This window comes from Leuciscus leuciscus (genome assembly GCF_965113295.1).
Source record: "Leuciscus leuciscus genome assembly, chromosome: 3".
Lineage (NCBI taxonomy): Eukaryota > Metazoa > Chordata > Actinopteri > Cypriniformes > Leuciscidae > Leuciscus > Leuciscus leuciscus.
Genome location: NC_138727.1, coordinates 31,447,738 through 31,469,894, shown reverse-complemented (window position 1 = coordinate 31,469,894; position 22,157 = coordinate 31,447,738). Strand labels below are relative to the sequence as shown.

The 22,157-nt window shown below is 36.0% G+C and overlaps 1 protein-coding gene across 3 annotated transcripts in view; it reads left to right on the top strand.

Moving 5' to 3' along the window:
- nt5c2b (5'-nucleotidase, cytosolic IIb) overlaps positions 1-21,829 on the top strand; it is a 40,206-nt gene extending 18,377 nt beyond the window's left edge. For 2 of the 3 annotated variants that reach the window (XM_082164030.1, XM_082164029.1), the window contains exons 4-18: positions 338-455; positions 568-663; positions 760-851; positions 5,750-5,807; positions 6,430-6,523; positions 6,990-7,043; positions 7,149-7,232; positions 8,269-8,310; positions 8,401-8,508; positions 10,175-10,241; positions 13,246-13,416; positions 14,003-14,054; positions 15,030-15,090; positions 16,744-16,920; positions 18,888-21,829. In XM_082164030.1, the coding sequence (XP_082020156.1) occupies positions 338-455; positions 568-663; positions 760-851; positions 5,750-5,807; positions 6,430-6,523; positions 6,990-7,043; positions 7,149-7,232; positions 8,269-8,310; positions 8,401-8,508; positions 10,175-10,241; positions 13,246-13,416; positions 14,003-14,054; positions 15,030-15,090; positions 16,744-16,920; positions 18,888-19,133 (1,520 nt within the window). In that variant the 3' untranslated portion in view covers positions 19,134-21,829. Of the gene's footprint in view, positions 1-337; positions 456-567; positions 664-759; positions 852-5,746; positions 5,808-6,284; positions 6,328-6,429; positions 6,524-6,989; positions 7,044-7,148; positions 7,233-8,268; positions 8,311-8,400; positions 8,509-10,174; positions 10,242-13,245; positions 13,417-14,002; positions 14,055-15,029; positions 15,091-16,743; positions 16,921-18,887 lie in introns of those variants that run through there. The other variant, XM_082164031.1, reaches the window with a different exon arrangement.
- Positions 21,830-22,157: the final 328 nt, after the last annotated feature.

The window sequence follows — 22,157 nt, the reverse complement described above, 5'->3', positions numbered from 1 at the left end:
GTCATAATTTACTCACCATGTCATTGAAAAACTGTATGGCATTCTTTCTATCGTGGAACACAAAAAATATATATATATTAAAAAAATTCTGTTCAACACCAAATACCTTGGTGTGTGTTCCACAGCATAAAGAAAGTAATGCAGATTTTGAACAACATGCGGGTGAGTAAATGAAGAATTTTTGTGAACTATGAACTAAGGAATGAACTATTCCTCTATGGTACATTAATACTTATTACAGGACTATACTGGATGTAACCAATGGAATTATCTAGTAGTCTGTTGATTTTTATTTATGTTGTCCAATGTGTCTCACTGAATGCCTCTCTATCTGTAGTATACAAATCACCTGAATATGAATCTTTGGGCTTTGATCTGACTGTGGAACGGCTGGTCTCCATTGGCTACCCTCAGGAACTGCTCGGTTTTGTTTACGACCCCACTTTCCCTACAAGGTAATGAACTCTCATTGGCAGACCATATTTGTTATCAGTACCAAGATTATCTTATGATATTATATTTATTGGATGATTAGCACATCTAACCCATTATTGTCCTTTTTTACAGAGGTCTTGTGTTTGACACCATGTATGGCAACCTCCTGAAGGTTGATGCTTACGGAAACATCCTGGTCTGTGTCCATGGCTTTAACTTCCTGCGAGGGTGAGTAATCCCGGCCCCCGATGGATGGGCTTGGTTACTGATCTCTGTTGAAGCCTGTGGAGTATGTGCTCAAAATGTTTCTGTGTCCCATGCCAGCCCTGACATCCGAGAGCTCTATTCCAACAAGTTTATCCAGCGTGATGACACAGAACGCTTCTACATCCTCAACACACTTTTTAACCTTCCAGGTAGGCACTTCATCACTGTCCTACATATCTCTGTCACTAGCTGTCATTCAGAGACACATTAACAGTGTCTTTTTGACCTCTTAATACTTGTGTGTGTGTGAGGAGGGTGTATTTGAAATTCCTCAGTTGAAAAGTGTTTGAAAAGTCTGATCTTTGTTCTGTCTGACTACCTGCTGCCATATTATATAATAAGGAACAGGTTCTACTGTATTTGTGTGCAGTTATTCTCTCTGGATTGAGTTATTTTGCTGTACAGTAGTACAGAGTGAGTAATGAAGTGATTTATACTTATCAAAATGCAAGCTTGGTTTGTATTTTAGAGTTGCAATGGTAACACACTTGCTGTTACATTTAAAGCAGGTAATTGTTAATTGAACTAGTATAATACATTTTTACAGGTTCTTTTCTAATAAACCAAGTAAAGTTACTACTGAACTTAATTCAGTAATGTAATCATTACACACCATGAGACATATGGAAAAGCAGCTTTGTCGTTTTGTTAAAAAAAAAAAATGAATAGGACATTTTCGACAAACACCTTTTTACCTACAATATGCATACATAATTTTCAAAGATACAAATTATTTTTGTTGCATTTAAAATGCACTTTGAAAACAAAAATTATTCAGTATATAATTGCCTTATACACTATGGCCGGTAACTTTTTCTATTCATTCTAACAATGCCTGAGGTTGCGATATTCTTTAGCCTGATTATTGTAATTATATAAATATGTAATCTTATGCGCTGCATGTTTCAGAGTTATGCACAGCACTGTGATCTTTTCACATGAGTGTTTTGAGTGGCTCAAAGTGGCTCGGTTGCAGTAAATGCTGCTCCATATGAACACTCAAGTGCTGTGAGTTTAAATCGCTTATAATGTGCATTTGAAATTGCAACATGTGCCGAAAACATCTTCCTAAGTTTGTAATGAGAATTCCTTTATGAATTCCTTAATGAGAATTCCTTTCTCAGGGAACTCAATTCTGCTTCAGTTGTTGAACCGCAGAATTCGGTGTCTCAAGCACTTGTGAAATCATGCCAGTCTTATTGGTTGATGGCAGTCCGATTAAGTTACATTGAGTGCCCGAGTGTATAAAAGGGTGCCTGCATTACACGTGATCAGCTTTGTTGTCTTCAGGGAGCCACTTTGTTTGTATGTGCATGTGAAGCTAGGAGTCCATCGGAGCGCGTTCGACTCTTGAGGGAGCAGGATACACTCATTGCGATGCATTCAAGGTAGGAAGCTCCATTCTTACTTGACTGTCTCTCAGGGGGATAAAATCCAGCTTCTGCATGGAACGTGTTCAGCTTTCGAGGGAATTAGATGCAGTTGGAAGATCTTTTCTTGCTTGACTCTTTCTCGGGATGAGAATCAAGCATTTGCACGGAGCGCGTTAGGCTCTCGATGGAGCATTCGCAGCATTCGCAGTGGGAAGCTCCTCCCTTGCTTGACTCTCTCTTGAGGGATGAGAGTCGAGCACCTCGAGGTTCTTGGGGATTGTAGGCAGAATGTGGGAGGCGTATTTCCCTTCTTTGGGCTTTTCTCACTAGCTCTATTGCTCTCATGCTGAATCAGGAATCACACTTGAGGAGTGGCCTCTTCCGATCTGCTATTGGTTTGAGTGGGCGGAGCTTGAGATGAGTGTTCCACTTTCTCTTGCTCTTCTCCTGACTCATTTTTGGATTTGGAAGCTCGCTCTGCAAAATCTCCCAATCCAAATAAAGGCCAATTAAATTTTTGTCACTGACAAGTGATCGGAAAACATTATGGAAAGACTCCTCACAGAGATTCACATTTTGTTTAATCGTAAGATCCTTTTTGTTTAAACGCAAACGGACGTTTATCGATCTCCTCAAATCCACCGGACTCCATTGACAAATACAGTACTTTTACCTTGCACACCATCATAAAACAAACTTCATTCAAACTCAACAGAAACAAAATAAAACGCGCCAAAAACCATTTAGTTTTTTTCCACTGTTCCAACAATCATCGGCTAAATCGAATAAATAAATCCTAAGCTAATTCACTGAGTCAGATTTGAAAATGTTGGGAGAGCTGTGAGGTGAAACAATGGGTAGACATCTAACTCAGTCATTTCTGATCGAAAACACAATTACAGAGTGAGGGAGGAGTTTGCAAATTTCGCTGGTTAAATTTGCCATTTCATTCCACACCAAAAACTATGTACACTGTAGTGTAAAAACTATAGCGTTATAATTAAATTATTTTTTACTTGCCAAACTTCCAGAAATCCTCCATTCTCCTTCTCCAGCCACCAGAAGTTATTGAAATCCTGTATTATTGTCTGGTGTATTACAGCCAGGTTACAGCAAGGTTACAGAAACACTAAAATATTCCTGCTCAATCGAAATTATCCAGAATGCAATACAAATTATGGTATTTTACTGTAATGTAGAAACTTGTTATTGTACTGTAGGTTTTTACAGTACTGTGCTGCTAAATCTACAGCGACATCTACCACCGTGTCTCCACCGGACGCAACCATTGCACATCTAATCAACAGCTAGAAGCTGTCTAAACTGGACGCGACAAAGCAACCGTTGCAAATTTGTCCTTCCTATGAGAAGTATCGTGAGTGCTTGAAGCACGTCATAAATAGAACGAGGCATCAGTTTACTGACAGGGATTTGTCATGTCGCGCTTCGCCGTGTCACATCCAGTGAAGACAACATCACTGATTATAATGTGTAATAATAAATATGATCTATAATAATCCATTGTCTTTGGACGCGAGCAACGTGATGCAACATGACAAGTGTAGACATGGTGTAACAGTGTGGAGTTGCTGCAAGTGACTCCATAGTTTACCTGTTGACTGGTTTGGCTGCTGGATTGTTGTGCTATGGACTTAGCTGAGGCTATGTCTGTAGTCTCCCCTGATAGCTCTGCTCTTTGCAGCTCTGGGCTCTCCTGTAGCGGTAGCTCAGACTGGTTTGGGCAAGAGTACCCGTGTCAGGAAAGGTTGAGCAAGGAAGCTTCAGGGCTTTTTTTCCTAGTCCCTATAACACTAACTTTCTCAGGAGCAAGGCTGTGGTGGGACAGAGTGCTTCCTTATTTGTTGCTGACGCATTAAAGCCTGACAAAATTGTGCTTGGTAACCTTTATTAGCATGGCGTAGTGGCATAGTGTCGCTGTGTTGACTTCCCTACGAAAGGGAACGTCTCTGGTTACTTATGTAACCCCCGGTTCCCTGAGAGGGGAATGAGAAGCTGCATTGCCATACTTCGGGCTTGCCTGCGCATATTCCTTCCTTCAAATAATGCACACACAGTTTAATGGCTGATAAAAATGATTTATGCCCAGTGTAAGCCCATCTAAATCAGTCCAATGGCTGTTTCCAATAGAATGGGTAAAGGTGTCTGCGTGTTACTGTCTTTCCGCGTGGCAAAGTAATTTAATTCCATTTAAGCTTGTATCTGACTTCATTTTATATCTGACTCCATTTTATCACGACCTCGAATTTAAGTTAGATTGCCAATTGGTTATTGGTCAATTATATAATAGTTTAACAATACATTTGATTGTTCTATTTAACTCTTTACTTATATTTTTCATATTAGGAAGCTATGTCGCTCAGAGGTCCTCACGCCTTGTTTAACGTGGGTCTCACGATCACAATCTCGCCAGCTTCGGTCACTAAACAGAGGTAATTGGTAATACGCTTGAATTAGTGCCTAATATTAGTCGTCACTAATCTGACGCAAAACTTGCGGTAACATACAAATCCGTTTAATCTACTTGGGAAAACAATTTCAGAGTCAGTCGGAATAAAATCAAATGTAACAATTTATTATGTCAGGTAAATGTATCATGCCAATTTCGTGATCAGTTCAAAGATAATAAATACAAAACATCAAATGCTCTGGAATAAAGAGAAAAGATGCGAACCTGACATTAGAAAATACATGATGCTGTCTTGGCCACTCTCAGCATCACAGGCTATTTTGAGCTACAAATCACCCTGAGCCTCTTGTTGCATTTCTTTATATAGATGGAAACTTCTTTCACATGGAAACATTTGCTAACAATGGGAATTTGCATTCAGAGTTTACACCTTTTGGGAGCAGGATGCCATTTGCCAGGAAGACACACCCTCGTCTGTGTGCAAGTTCTCGCTAAACTCTTAAATACCTTGTTACCTTTTGGTTTACTTCTTTGGGAATGAGACATTTGTATCAGTCGCACTGAGACATTTCAAATGATACAAAGCATGTGTCAGCATGAGAGAGAAGGAATGGGGGAAGAGGGAAAGAGATGTAGATTATGATGATTCTGAGGTGAGACTTGCACAAGAATGGTGCACGAGTGAGTTCAAATGTTAATTTCCTTTGTTCTCTCAGAGAGTTGCCCTCTCTTCCAGTTTTTCCAGTCTTACAGCCAGTACATTTTCTCAAGTAATTGGTAGGTGTGGAAAAATGTTACTTTTACACCCATTACCATTCAAAAGTTTGGGGTCAGTAAGAGTTTTTAATATTAGACCGTGGTCTCTTGTCCTCAACAAGGCTGCAATTATTTAATCAAACATACAGTTAAAACAGTAATATTGTAAAATATGATTACAATTTAAAATAACTTTTTACTCTAGTCTTCAGTGTCACATGATCCTTTAGTGTTGAAAATGGTTGCGCTGCTTAATATTTTTCAGGATTCTTTGATGAATAGAAAGTTCAAATGAATATAATTTATTTGAAATAATTGAAATTATTTGTAACATCATAAATGTCTTAAATGTAACTTTTAATCAATTTAATGCATTCTTGCTGAATAAAATTAATTTCTTTAAATTGTTCTAAGTTGTTCATGCTTAAATTTGAGAACAACTTTGACACTCTCTGTCTTTCTATATCTTGTACTCTCTCTCTCCGCACAGAAACATACCTCTTAGCCTGCCTGGTTGACTTCTTCTCAAACTGTGACCGATATTCCAGGTAGGAGTTCCAGTGACTATGGTTCTATTACTCTGTTGCCATGGACACTGCATACAGCCATACCAGTGATTGATAATCAGTATCATTTACTGTGGGTGAGGACTATTTGACGCTCTATATTAGTCCACCAGAAAGCACGCTACAACTTGATAAGAAAATCTTAAAACAATTTTACAACTATGCTATAAAACAGGATGACAAGCAGATTGTTGTCTGTGATTCAACTATGGTTCATGTTCATGCATGAAATAATTTATCATCAGTTTACTGTAACTTACTAATGACTAAACACAGTGCATGTAAAGTAGGTCAAATAGAATTATACATTTTAAACGGCATGGAAATAATTTTATTCATGCTCTGGGGGGGAAAAAAGCAGCCAGACCTATGTAGATAAAATCTGTTAAAACGTAGTAGTCTGTGATTTGTGTTTTGGTATGGATGCATGTCCTCTGAAACACCTGTTGGTCCTTTTAGGGGGAGAGAGCTTTCCTGTTTGGCTCGGACAACCTCAAACAAGGGAAGACTGTCCCATTTAAACATGTCTGACTGTCGATAAAATGTGTCATGGCTGGCGCTCGGCGTCTTACTCTGCTGTCCCTTTGTTCTTCTAAACCTTTAGCTGTGAAACAGGCTTCAAGGATGGAGACCTCTTCATGTCCTTCAAGAGCATGTTCCAAGATATCCGAGATGCTGTAGACTGGGTACATTTTAAGGTACAAATGTTTTTTGTTTGTCTTTCTTTCTTTATGAAGTCAGTTCACCTTTATTCAAATTGCACTTTATACACAGATAAAGCAAATAATGATCAGTGATGCACACAGTTCAATTCTGCTTTAAAGCAGCTCTAAAAAGACAATAGTGTCAGTTCGGTTCAAGAACTGTCTAAAGTTCATCAATTATGAAATGAGTCGAATTCTGCTATAAGCAGCTCTACAGAAAAACAGTGATGTCATCATCCAGCTCAGTTCAGTTCTTATCCAGTTCTCATCATCATGTTAGTGCAGTCAAATCAACAATATTGTTGAATATTAGTTGTCAGAGGAAGTCAGTAAGTTTAATAGTGCAAACATTTAATAGTAAGCAGCTAGGATTAATAGTAAAATTAATATAAACAGCAGGTGTTTATTGGAAGTGTTTTGGATGCATGTCATAAACTTGCTCCGTTGCTGATTTACTCAGGGAACATTGAAGGAGAAAACAGTGGAAAACCTGGAGAAGTATGTTGTGAAAGATGTAAGTTTGTCTTTTATTTTTTTTAAGTTAATGATTTGCCTTTTTGTGCTCCAGTTTTTGCAAGGGAAGTGTAATTCTAAAAAAAAACCTTTTTTTTATTTAAAGGCAAAGTTGCCATTGCTGCTGAGCCGCATGACTGAAGTCGCAAAAGTTTTCTTAGCCACCAACAGTGACTACAAATACACAGAAGTGAGTTTACTGATGCAAACACATTCTTAAGCTCTCTTTCAGAACCTAGTGAGCTGCCTTGCTGCATACAGGCAATACAGCAGCATGCTATCTATCTATGGCAGCATGCTATCTATAAGGAAAGATTTGGAATGCCTTACATTGGCAGCTTTATGTAAGCTAACAGTTCAGTAATATACTGTAGCACACACAAATCTTGGGAAAAATATACAATTTTAAATGAACTTCGACATGGTAGACGCCAGGCTGTGAGGAATAGACTTACAGTATTTATTTACAATGGTATCAGCTGTATAATGGTCCTAAATCACCTGTCATTTTCACAATTCACAACTTTCAAAACCGTTTTACAGAGTTTTTGTGTACTGAAAGCCTTTTGGAAAGATTTCGCCAGCTAAACAATTGCTCTGTTATTAAACATCAACAAGCCCTTGAACACAGTTTTTTTAGCCTATACCTCACAGCCTCATTTTCTTTCCTGTCAAAAATTACATTTTACTGTTTCTATCAGTGCCTTTTAGTATTATCAACACTTTTTGCAATTAATATTATGATTTTATTTTATTATGAATGTTTCTGCCTTAGCAATTGGCAGAAACCAACTTTTACTCAGAAATAGCAATCTCTTATCAAATTCGAACCAATACAATATTTTAAAGCTTTAAATAACTAAAAAAAAAAAAATATATATATATATATATACATTTCCATGACTTTTTATGGTCTAGTAAAGACACTTTTAAAATTCCCTCATATCTCCGGATGTTCCAAGACTGTGAGAACCCTCGTTCAAATGACGGTTGTTGAGGCAATGAATTAAAAAAGCTTTTCTAGCAGCTTTGCGTCAGAACTGTGCCCATGATTCCTTAAAAATCCCTCTGTATGCAGCTCTTTAGGTTTTGGATCAGAGCAACAGACAACCACACATGCAACTGGTTTGTTTCATATTTGGATGCACATATTATCTGCCTCATGAAGCTATTTGTTTAAGCCATCATCATGTTTTAACAAGCTTTTGTTTTGATTTGTTTTACAGAAAATTATGACATACTTGTTTGACTTCCCCCATGGCCCAAAGGTATTTTCAACCTCTCTTTGAACTTTTCTAAAGAGTTTCCTGCCATATATTGTTGCTCGTAGTACTGTTTTTTTTGTGTGTTTTTTTTAGCATGGCTCTCCACACCGTCCTTGGCAGTCGTACTTTGACCTCATCCTAGTGGATGCTCGAAAGCCTTTATTTTTTGGAGAGGGAACGGTTCTGAGACAGGTGGATACGGTGAGTAAATAACACCAAAACCCCTACAAAAAACAGAAGCCAACTTTCCAAGTCAGCAGGTGTAGAATTGCACATTCTGGAACATTGTATCCTGCTGAACACAATCACAAAGAGGGTTAGTCAGCACCGAGTATAGAGCGTTTATACTGAAGTCTGCTGAGCACAATACAAGCTGAAAGCTGAGCACTGTCCTGTCTTCCCTTTGCAATATCAAGGGCGTGAACAGCTCACAGCATCAATACTGGCCGGAAAGTGCCAATCTGAGCAGTGAAAAAAGTTCTTATTTTGTGGATATATTTGCACTATTACCTGATTTGCATAATTCGTTGATTGCGTTGCATGCTACACAACACAGATGGTGTGTGTGTGTGTGTGTGTGTGTGTGTGTGTGCACATCAAGCAGGCACAATTGATTCTTTGTTATTTATATGTGCTGAGAAAATGTAACATTAAAAAGGTAAAAATTAACAGTAATAAAGTTCATTAGTGGTTCTTAAACTTTTTGATTGCAATACCTCTCATCTTCCAAGAAAATATTCAAAGGCCAACCAATATATTTCTGGTACTTCTGATGTAATGGAAAAGCTGCTTGTTTTCAAACTTTTGTATCTACAGTAACTAATAGTGGCAATATTTTCAAATAAAGTAATTATACATAATTAAAATAGCTAAATAACTGATTGTTCTTTATTGTTTACACATTACCAATTAATGTTTAGTTAAAAAAAAATGTTTATGACATATTTCCCCATTTTGGTCCAGATTCCGAGACTGTGAGAACCGTGGTTCATAAATAAAAATGACAGTCATTGAGGGAACAAATTAAAATAGGAAATACAATAGCTACGTTTACATGGACACTTTTTGTTTCAATCGGAATGAAATCATTCCGATTGATGAATCCAAACATAGTGTTTACATGAACGCTAAATAAAGTCATCGGGTTGATGTGCGCGTTTATATGTCACAAGCTTCAAATTGGATTTGATCTTTTGGCATGCGCACACTGCATGAATATACAGTTTCCTGCTGTTGGCGCATACTAACCATCAACCTACCATCACTTCGTTTCTTTGTAATAAAAAACAGACTTAATATATATCTTTTTCGGGGTCCTGATTAGGAGACAGTGGTCAGATGAATCATTGTGCCATGCTGCTTAAATTTATCAAGCAGAAAAACGCTCCCTTCCTGCGCCCAAAACAAGGCGTCTGTGGATGAAGCAAGTACTGATGGGACAACGCTGTCCTGCAGCACTTCACAGACAATCCATGGAATGAGAATTTACACTATATTCAACAACATCGGCTCGTTTCGTGCATCATACGTCATTGCATGTTTCGCAGAGCTTTCCAGTTTCTGTTTTTAATCTGATCAAGTCAAGTGTTTACACGTCCTATCAAATGGTTTACAAAAGGTTTAAATTAAATTTTAATTGGATTTGATACCTGTGACTTTTTTATGCGGACTGTGCTAGTAGTCTGATTACAAATGGATTATTAGGGTCCATGTAAACGCAGCTAATGAACTTTTTTAGCTTATTTTAAGTCATGTTGAGGCCCCCTAGTGCGCCCCAGCCCTTTTGTTTATAACCACTGAAGTACATTGAATGAATATTCAGAGAGTTTGGACATCTAAATATTAATCGGTCTGTTCTCTATCCCAGACCACAGGGCGGCTGAAAATAGGAACATACACCGGACCTTTACAACATGGCATTGTTTACTCTGGAGGTACTGGAAATTCTTGATTAAAGGCGCAAACAACACACTCACAGATGTATCTCCCTGAAGGCCCTGAAACATATTCCGCTGATGACTAACATTTAGACCACAAGTCTATTACAGATCCACACTTTATCACATGATTTTTTTTTAACTGCATGTGTAGTCACTTAGTTTGGTTTGGTTTTGGTTTCATGTGTTGACATTAGTTAACTACATTAGTTTACATGAACAAATGCTTCTAAAGCATTTATTCATCTTAGGTAATGTTCATTTTAATATTTACTAATACATTATTAATATCAGAAGTTTTATTTGTTAATAGTATTTAATGGACCTGAGCTTGCATAACTAACAATGAACGGGTGGTTTTTATTAACTTTAATATTAACAAAGATTGATAAATACTGTACAAATATACATGTATTGCTCATTGTTAGTTAATGCTAGTTAAGGCATTAACTAATGTTAACTAATAGGGACGTGGTGTAAAGTGTTATCCTTAGTTCTGATTCACTGAAGGCAAAACCTGTGAGAGAATTGATTGGCTGAGATATTCATGATAAAGTCATATTGAGATTATTTTGGCAAATAGAGTGATTGTGGTTTAAATTCATATCGCCATTTCTTGGCTATCAAGGCTGAAAGAACAAAGGCAAAAAATCACACTGGAACAGCAATTCTCATGTTCATCAGAAAACATATTGGAATGAAATAATTTCAAATTGATTCATTGTGCAACCTTTCTCTGGATATTGAATATGCCATAGAAATTATATGGGTAACACTTTATATTAAGGGTCCAGAATAATGCATTAGTTAAGCATTAATTAATGAATAACTTGTTCACAATTAAGAATTAGTTAAGCATGAACACACTAGTAATTAATTTGTAACTTTACATTTTAAGGGTCCTTAATTATGCGCTAGTTAAGCATAAATAAACTAGTAATTAATGATTTACTTGTTCACAATTATGCATTAGTTAAGCATGGACACAATAGTAATTAATGATTAATTGAATATACAGTAAACACCTTTTAGCCATTATTTACAACTTAATGAGCAATTTTGTGTAGTGATGTAATTATATTTATGTCCCATTCTATTAAGTTAACTGAACAATAAGATAGTAATTATGTTTAATTACTGCTGGTTTTGCAGTTATAAATTGCTAAAATGGTGTAATAAAGACAATTTGACTCCCTATTCTAAAGTGAAAGTTATATCCGCATTAGTTATGGCACTTATTGAGTGATATTTAAGTTTGACCAGAATTAGCCAATAATTAAGGCTAAATTGCCATTAATACAGTACTAATAAAGCCAATGTGACCCCCTATTCTAAAGTGAAAGTTATATCCTCAATTCTGGCACTTATTGGGTGGACTCATTGTTATATAACTTTTACAGCCACAAAACATAATTTTTTGTACGTTTGGATCAATGGTGAAAGGTAGGCTACAACATGAACGTATCGACAACATTTAAACATAAACGTATTGCACTTTTACAGCAAAAAAACATTATATATTATTTACGAATCTTTTATATTATAAAGATATCTGTAGAATTTCCCCTTTTACCATTTTATAGAAATGTTTTATTGAGAATATAAAATGATACACAATGTAATTGACAGCAATTATTAGGATTATTTAGGAAAAGGACATTTTTTGTTACAATATAGTGTTAAAAATATATTTTGAGCCACTAATCCCTCAAACCTCTAAACCTACCCATACACATTTCTTGAAAATATAGAGTTATAAAGAAAAACATAACAGACAGAAAAGTGTAATCACAATCATTTATTTATTAAAAGCGGTACCAATAGTAGTCTGAATGACGATGTGTTGCAGTCGCAGTCATCTCTATTTCAGGTACAGAGCAGGATTTAAGTTATTAATCCATGAAAAGGGTATCCCACTTTACTTCACGGCATATCGCAATCTGTGACGAAGCAGGCGAGAACCAATGAGCGTTTGACATCTGCCGTAATACTTGTTGTGTCTAGCTTTTTGAGGCGGCAATTTTTTAATTCATAACAAGCTTGAGATTTGTATTACAAGATAAATAATGGTTAAACGATTACAAAATGTTATTCATTTTAAGGTTTTAAAGTGCAGTTTTGTTTAACGTAATCCTTTGAATCGAGTCTGCAGCGGAAGTCACAAACACAGCGAAATGTTTTTAGTGCTGTCAATATTGTACGTTTCAGTGCATGAAAACATAAGTAAATGTATGTGTTGTAGAACCACACTTTACGTAAAAATACACATTCTCGTGAGATCACGTTGCAGAATAACTAAACAAACCAATACTGTGTTAGTACCTATCTTTAGAACAAAGGGTAAAATTGTCTTTAGTACTGTTTTAGTGACAGTTTAGCCTTAATTATTTGCTTTTTCTGGTCAATAAACTTGAATATCACTCAATAAGTGCCATAACTAATTTCACTTTAGAATAGGGGGTCAAATCGTCTTTATTAGTACTGTATTAATGGCAGTTTAGCCTTTATTATTGGCTAATTCTGGTTAATGAACTTAAATATCACTCAATAAGTGCCATAACTAACGAGATTATACTTTTCACTTTAGAATAGGGTGTCAAATGGTCTTTATTACAATATTTTAGCAATTTATAACTGCAAAACCAGCAGTAAGTAAACATAATCACTAGTTTATTGTTCAGTTAACCTTATAGAATGGCACAGAAATATATTACATCACTACACAAAAATAATAAATGGCTTAAGTCGTAAATAATGGCTGTAAGGTGTTTACTGTACATTCAATTAATCATTAATTACTATTGTGTCCATGCTTAACAAACACATAATTCAGGAGCCTTAAAATTTAAAGTTAATCATTAATTACTAATTAATGTGAACAAGTCAGTTATTCATTATTGCTTTACTAATGCATTATTCTGGACCCCTAAAATAAAGTGTTACCATTACATGTAAAAATGTCAATCTATTTAAAAAAATGTATGTTGTCATCTCTGCCCAGGTTCCTCTGACACTGTGTGTGATTTACTCGGAGTGAAAGGGAAGGATATTGTGTACATTGGGGATCATATATTTGGAGATATTCTTAAGTCCAAAAAGCGACAGGGTTGGCGGACGTTCTTGGTGATTCCTGAATTGGCGCAGGAGCTGCACGTGTGGACAGACAAAAGCTGTGAGTGTCGCCATGTTTCAGTAAATAAGCCTGTTTGACCTGTTTCACACAGCACGTAAGCAACACACATTTATTTGGGGTTCCCATTATTAATAGGTTACAGCATCGTTGGCATACGCACATCGGCGATGAATAGCTGCAAGTAGAGTTTTGGTGCTGAACTACATATCCTATGTAAACCTATCTTTTGCTATATAGGATTTAGAGCAGTTTATAGCTATATTTTTGGATTTGGGTTCCAATCATGAAGATTCATTACCATTTTTATGTAAATGTAATTCCTCTTTGCGCATTTAGATTTGTTGACTACCAATTCTGTAATAATTATATTATGATCATTACTACATTAATTACTTAGTGTCGTAACCTAGAAACTACTTAAAGTTTTGTATACATTTTTTGCAGCATTTCTATTACAACGCAAACACTGTCACGAAACAGACCTTCTTGTGAGAAACTCAATAAAGAAAGGAATGCTCAGAAAGAGAAAGACGAAAAAGAGTGTCAGATAATAGGTTAACATTTGAAAGGCTAAGGAAGAGATGTGAAACCCAATCATGACAGGGTTCTGCTCTCTCATTCACAGCTCTGTTCGAGGAACTGCAGGGCTTGGACATTTTCTTGGCAGAACTATACAAGTGAGTAAAGCTGCCTCAACACGTGTGTCCCTCAACACAGGGAGGGGGGGTATGTTATGGGGACAAAATGTTCCCACAAAGATGGCAATATCCTAAATCCTTGTCCTTGTGGAGAAATGTTTTGGTCCCCATGAGGAAAACAGCTTATAAATCATAATAAATTATGTCAAATGTAGAAAGTTTTCTGTTATAGGTTGGTTTAGGAGTAGGTTTAAGGTTAGGGGATAGAATATTCAGTTTGTCTATATAATGTCTTCATAATGATAGGAATATCTGTGTGTGCGTGTGCGTGATCGGGTGAGTATATATGTTTTTAGATCAGTTTTATGAAAATAAAATGTTGACATTTGAAACTATTGAAGGCGTTCACACCATTTCTGAATTATTGTAATTGTGAGATTCCTACGTAAGCGCTTTTAATTACAAATTACTAACTAGAATTTTCTGAGCTCCGACTTGTACCGCTTCATCAGTAAAATGTAGTTAAGTGTTTAACTGATCTCATAATATTTCTGTTTCATAATTCCTCTAATTGTCTTATGCTGGTATTTTATTAAGGCCAGATTAATCTGAATAAAAGACATGCAATACAGTTTAATGTAGCTAACAGAGTTTGATAACTAATGACTAATGTCCTGCTAAATAAACTAGTTTATCAACAAGGCATTTTCATAAAAACTGTTGTTGTATTGTAGTTTTGTCTGTTGAATACTCAAAATACGCATTTTCATATTCATATTCATTTCATAATTCATATTCATTTTGGAATTTTGGCCATAGAAATGCATAATTCCAAGTCCGGGTAGCCTATGTGAACCGCTCCGAGTAGAACATCCAGGTTGACATTATGGTAATTACACCATAATCTCTCTCGCTGTCCTTATACGACCTTCTAGGGTCATCGGGCTGGAGCCTATCCCAGTTTCTTAGGCCATGACTGTACTTTTCTCTCACTCACGTTCTTTCTTTCTCTAGGCATTTGGACAGCAGCAGCAATGAGAGGCCAGATATCAGTGCCATCCAGAGAAGAATGAAGGTACACACAGACACACTGAATCACACACGCACATTCCACATATTTCAATTATGATCTGATTTTACTAGATGTGAAACAGCTCAAATTTCATCTTAGTTTACAGTATCTATCCAACGATTGGATGTGTAACTACTATGTACTAACGTTTAAATGGCTCATTTAATTAAATGCACTTAATGTGTTCATACATGTCTTTACATTGTACTTAAATTTATAATACTTTATACCAGTAATTTCTGTAATTCCATCTATTATTACACTGTTGACCTTTCCCTTACACCTTAACCCACCCTTAAACCTAACCATACCACTAAACCTGTCCCTAACTTTACCCGTATCCCACCTCAATAGCAGCAAAAGTGTTTTGCAATACAGCATGAACACAATAAGTACGTTGTACCTAACAATATACAGTACAGGCCAAAAGTTTGGAAACAATTCTATTTTTAATGTTTTTGAAAGAAGTTTCTTCTGCTCATCAAGCCTGCATTTATTTGATCAAAAATGTAATATTGTGATATATTATTACAATTTTAAATAATTGGTTTTCAATTTATTATACTTTAAATTATCATTTATTTCTGTGATGCAAAGCTGAATTTTCAGGATCATTACTCCAGTCTATCACATGATCCTTTAGAAATCATTCTAATATGATGATTCATTATCAAAGTTGGAAACAGTTCTGCTGCTTAATATTTTTTCATAACCTGTGATACTTTTTTAGGATACTTTGATGAATAAAAAGTTTTAAAAAATCATAAAAAAAAAAAAAAAGAAGCAAATGTTTTAAAAATAGAAATCTTTTGTAACAACAATATACACTACTGGTCAGTAATTTGGGGTCAGTAATTTTTTTCTTTCTTTTTTTGAAATAAATCAATACTTTTATTCAGCAAGGATGTGTTAAATTGATAAAAAGTGATAGTAAAGAAGATTTATATTATTAGAAAATATTTTTTTATTTTGAATAAATGCAGTTCTTTTTAACCTTTTATTCATCAAATATATTAGGCAGCAGAACTGTGTCCAACACTCATAATAAATCAGAATATTAGAATGATTTCTAAAGGATCATGTGATAGACTGCAGTAATGATCCTGAAAATTCAGCTTTGCATCACCGAAATAAATGATAATTTAAAGTATAATAAATTGAAAACCAATTCTTTTAAATTGTAATAATATATCACAATATAACTTTTTTTCTGTTTTTTGATCAAATAAATGCAGGCTTGATGAGCAGAAGAAACTTCTTTCAAAAACATTAAAAATAGTAATGTGTCCAAACTTTTGGCCTGTACTGTATATTTTTTATTTATGCAAGTACATTTAAGTGCCCTAATAACTTTTAAAGAGTTTAGAGTTTAGAAATATTATGGGTTATTTTCATGAAGAGTATCTGTGGAATGCTCTTGAGACAATCATTTAGACTCGTTCCTCAGTTTGCATAAACAAACAGGAAATGTGTTTACATCAATGCTTGTAATGGCAGCTTATAAGTCTTGTAAGTTTAATTATTGCCCATGGTAATCAACAGCCTGTCACATATGCCGTCCATAAATATTTGGATGGAATTAATTAGCTACAAGAGTGATGTTATATATGTATCATGTTGATTCACAAATTCTCTCTGTGCGTCTTGGCTCATCAGAGAGTGACTCATGACATGGACATGTGCTACGGGATGATGGGAAGCCTGTTTCGCAGTGGCTCTCGGCAGACTCTGTTTGCTTCTCAGGTGATGCGTTATGCTGATCTGTATGCTGCCTCTTTCATCAACCTGCTCTACTACCCCTTCAGCTACCTGTTCAGAGCCGCCCATGTTCTGGTGAGAACACACCCATAAACACACTCACACCCATAAACATAGGCTTGCATTAATGATACAAATACCAATACAATAGCTGGTACCAATTACTGTGCCCCAGACTAATAATAATAATATCATTATTTAAGGTTAACTGTTCATATCAATACAAAAAATAATAATAATTGTATGTTGCCTTAATATAATATTTGTCAATTAAACATGCTAAGATAGGTGTTTTGAAGTATTTCTTGAAATATAGTGTCAGTAATAAAAGCTAATAAAGAAATAAATTAAAGTGAGTGTCTGGGTTTTTCTTTTTCTTTTAAAAGTTGTTGTTTGATTAATATGCAATGCAATGATTTTATTATATGTGCACGTGTCAAAATACTGGATTTGTGTCCATATATTAAAAATCATTGCATCGCATGTTAATCAAACAAATGTTTGAACATTTGTGTACTGTATGAACTATCAAATGCACTTTTCATTGTCAAAATGGCCACCTTGGCAAAATATTAATGAAGAAACAGTTGGTCTGGTGAATGTAAACTGGAGAAATAAAACACTGCACATGTGTCAAAATACTGGATTTGTGTCCAGTGTTTTATTTCTCCAGTTTACATTCACCAGACCAACTGTTTCTTCATTAAAGGCATTGTGGAGGATTTTCCCGAATTTTAGAAAAGAACCGCCCTCTCCACTTTACCTGCTCCCGAGAGGGAACGCCTATTAAACGTGTGCACAAGAGACGGCTAGCATCGGTAATCATAGCTTACATTAACTTTTACTAGCAGTGATTTGAAATGGATTTCTCCAAATAGCATGCCAAACTTTACCTGTTGAGTAGAAACTTCGCGACTGAGGCATCAGTGGGAAGCCCAACCTGTGCTTTTAGCGCACGCCAGCGTGTGAAATATTCCCCCAAAAACACTCTGGTCTTGTTTCTTTCTTCAGAGGCCTTTCTTTTCTTGTCATACAATTCGTAGACACTTTTTCTCTTGCGACCCTCAGACATTTTGAAAAAACCCAGTGAGAACGGCGAGCTTCAACGAATGGCTGAAACTGTAGCTCACCACACATATACACCTGAAAGTGCGCATGCGCAGAAAGCGAAAACTACCTAGGGACGAGCACGTACGACGGCCTTACGTAAACATATCACCAGAATGATTGACAATTAGGAGGACCAATAGTCTTGATGATCCACCGGAAAAAGAAAATCCTTCACTATACCTTTAATATTTTGCCAAGGTGGCCATTTTGACAATGAAAAGTGCATTTGATAGTTCATACAGTACACAAATGTTCAAACGTGTGTTTTTATTATGTGATTCATTATTTCATTCAGCAAGGATGCATTAAATTGATCAACAGTGACAGCAGAGACTGCTCTTATGAACTTTCTATTCTTCAGAGAATGCTGAAAAAATGCATCACTGCTTCCACAAAAATGATAAGCAGCACAACTGTTTTCAACATTGATAATAATAATAAATGTTTCCAAATCAGCATATTAGAAAGATTTCTGAAGAATCATACAACACTGAAGACTGGAGTATGGCTGCTGTAAATGCTGGAATAAATTACATTTGAAAACATATTTAAATAGAAAACAAACTGTTATTTTAAATTGTAATAATATTTAGCAATATTTATTGTTTTTACTGTATTTCTGATCAAATGAATGCAGGCTTGGTGAGCGTAAAAGACTAATCAACCCCAAACGTTTGAATGGTAGTTCAGAAGGTACTAGTCATAAGCGTAAGTTCTACAAGTCATGCAATACTAATAATAGAAAAACCTGGAATGAAAAACTAATACGGTTACATTTTTCTAACTCGAGTAGCGACTGGTACTGAAATGCCGGCTCTGCCTACACAAACACACCCACTTTTTTTCCTGTTCACTTTGTTCTCTCTTCTGTGCCTGGTGACCTATTTAACGTACCTGTTAAACATGCTTCTTTTTTTCTCTCTCTTTCCCAGATGCCCCATGAGTCCACAGTGGAGCACGCCCATGTAGACACAGAGACCGAGTCTCCTCTGGCCACACGCAACCGCCACTGTGTGGACTGCAAGGACATCGACTGCAAAAGAAACCAGCTCACACGCTCTATTAGCGAAATCAAACCGCCCCATCTGTTCGCTCAGCCGCCACAGGAAATCACACACTGCCACGATGAGGATGACGATGAGGAGGAGGAGGAGGAGGAAGAAGAGGAGGAAGAGTAGATGTTTTGGCCTATTCTAGGGTAAAGATACATAGGACGATGATGAGAGAGTGATGATGATGATATCGAGTGAGGTAGAAAAGGAGGAGTGGATGTATGAAGTAGACTAATTGCCAAATCAAGCTCAAAAAGCTGATGTTCATAGTAGAGTTCAGTTCACCCTCCAGTAAAGATGACTAAAAAGAATGGACGAAAGTTTGTTCAAAAATACGTTGGATGTTATCTGGAATCGTTTATCAGTCATTATATAAGCACGTGATAAACATCCAATGGAAACACTGTGGAAGGACACTCATGAGTTTACATGAGACAGTCATGTATGTATCATACATGTAGCATGTTGGCTAAATCTTGCATTAACTTTCATACAAAGACTCAAACTCCATTAGGATGAGTGTTTAAGTCAGTTATTGGATCCTTACAGGTACACAACTTAGTTTATAGGTATGTTATAGTCAGATTTGTACTATTATTTTATAGTTTTTATCAGTTTAGACAACTTTTGAGTTGCCAGTCCATCCAGTCAGATTAACTTGGTTACTACCTCCTGCAAAGGCTGTATACAATAATTGTCCCTTTGAAAAAAAAGTGTACGTGTGTGTATGTTGGCAGAGTGTCTGTGTTGAAGTTCTGCATGTGTTGGGAATCTAAATGAAGCACAGAAAAACCGAAGCATGGTTCATTGTGACGTGCATGAGGAAATGCGGCCAACACAAGAATCCAGTTACTTGGCAACAGCATGTAGCCACTTTTTCTTTTTCTTTTTCTTTTTTTTTTTTTTAAGAGGTTCGCTGTTAACCTCTTGTTTTTCATCTTTTTTCATGCAGACATTTTGGCTAGAGCTAGTGCTACAGAGTAGCAAACAGATGCCTGTCTTATTAGGGTTCACATAGGCGCAAAATGATTCCGAACACACACAGACGCGTCATTTCAGCACCTCTTTTAAACCGTTACGATGTCACATTAAACAGTGACATACTGTATTTTTATACTCCTACATGAGCTAAACAGAACGGTTTAGTTTTGTCTTAGTTTTGTCTCATATGTTGCCTGACAGATGCAAAGTAAACTATTCAAACATATACGTAGACAGTAAGTGACCTTGATATGCAAAAATAAAACGTATAAAACTGTTTTATGGCCTGAGGAGCTCGTCGAGATGTATCGGTCATTGAGAAAATAGTAAAATGAAGTTAACAGCTGGGCATTCTGAAACGGAGAAAGAGAGTGCTGTTGCTCTGGTGACTGTTTCTATGGAAATTAATGTAGTCCTGGCTAATGTGTGAACTCTGTTGATGGTTTACTCCCATGTGGACCAAAACGGTGTCAAGAAATTGGGTTTGATTTAGCTTGAAGGGTCTCACTAGACACTTTTAGGTGTCCCCACAGGAAGTATGTGGAGTTTTTAAGAAATAAATGTGATTCTTGAGTGTTACGGTGAGTCACGGTTTAGGGAGGAAGTGGTTTTAGCGCTGGGAAGTGTTCCAAGTGCACGAAACAGGTATTAGGATGGTTAGTGTGACTTCTATATGCATTATTCAAAGATAATAGTAGGTAGGATCTGATTGAATGAAGCTACCCAATCCATAGCGTAACATGTATTACTCGATACATATTGTAACTGTATGTTCTTTTCTTTTTATTTCAGAGAATATAGTTTTTCATGGGTCTGACTGTCATTTTTTAAAAGGGAAGACCAAGTAGGTCTGATAGTATAATGGTTTGTGGTTAGGCACAAAAAAAAATAGTTTTCTAGGTTTTCAAGCGTCTGTTTCAAGGAACCATTTAAAGAAGTTTAGAGATATTTTTAAATGTACAATGCATATTTTATCTGTGTCAATTTCAGTTTGTAGTTTAAAAAACAACTGGACATCCTAAAATGGGGCAGCTCTTGTTCTCTTGGTCCCAGTCTTTAGAGACTGCAGTGTAGAAAAAAAGTGTTTGTCCTGCAAGATCCAGCATTTCTCTTTCCTCTGTTTTCATTAGCTTTTTATACAAACTCAGCATTGTATATAATATGGCTGGCTCCCTGGACATGGATTAAAACTAGTCCTGGGCTAATTTGCACTGGTGTTGGCTGTTGTCCTTTTTAGTTGTCTATGCAAGGGACATTGGCTTAGATTATATTTAAAAATAATATTATAGAAAAGGCATCGAGTTTAAACAGTATTCATCCAATTATCCCAGTAGTCATTATCTCCTTAACGGGTGAAGATCTCATCCGTTTAGTCATAGATAGCATTGCATACATCTGTTTCGACCAGTGTTTTCATATTATATTTTGGCATAGTTTACAGTTGCGTGTTGAACATGCCAATAACTTATATACTGTATACAATAACTAATATACTGAGTTTTTCCTCCTTTCTATTTTTTACCTTTTTCCTAATTTCAGAAAACTTTTTTTAGTTCATGATGGGTTTTTTTGTGATTTTTAGCTTTCAGATTAGCAAAGGTGCAAAACGGTTGCATCTGTAAAAGAGATCAAGAGCAAAATAGCCATGGCATTTATTAATCCCATTTCTTTCTTTTTTTTTCCTCTTTTTTTTTTTTCTTTTGTCGTTTGTTTGTTTAGTCTACAATTTTTTATTTTGCTTTCTGAATTATGATAGTTTCTGATTTATAGAGTTCTAAACCTATACAAATGGGAAATTGCATTGCAATGTAAAATAAATATAATTTTCCTTAATAAATTCACCATTGGTCTCCTGTCGTGTTTACTTCTGAGAGCGTATGACTATTTTTCATAACAGGTTTTCTCCACTCTAACAAGGACAATAAGTCAGTCACTTGGATTCTATTTCTGATTTCTGTAATCTGTCCAAAATACCGCTACATGTCAATGTACTGCATATTGCACATTACAGTTTTTTCCAACTGCTTACACACAAAATCTTTTCATGTCACACGATTTTTGAAACCTCTCACTCAAAGTGCAAAACTACATACCAAATCTCCAAAACCATAAGCAATTTCTCAGCCTTTGACTCAGTTTTCAATTGCATTAAACACTTTTTTAAAACAC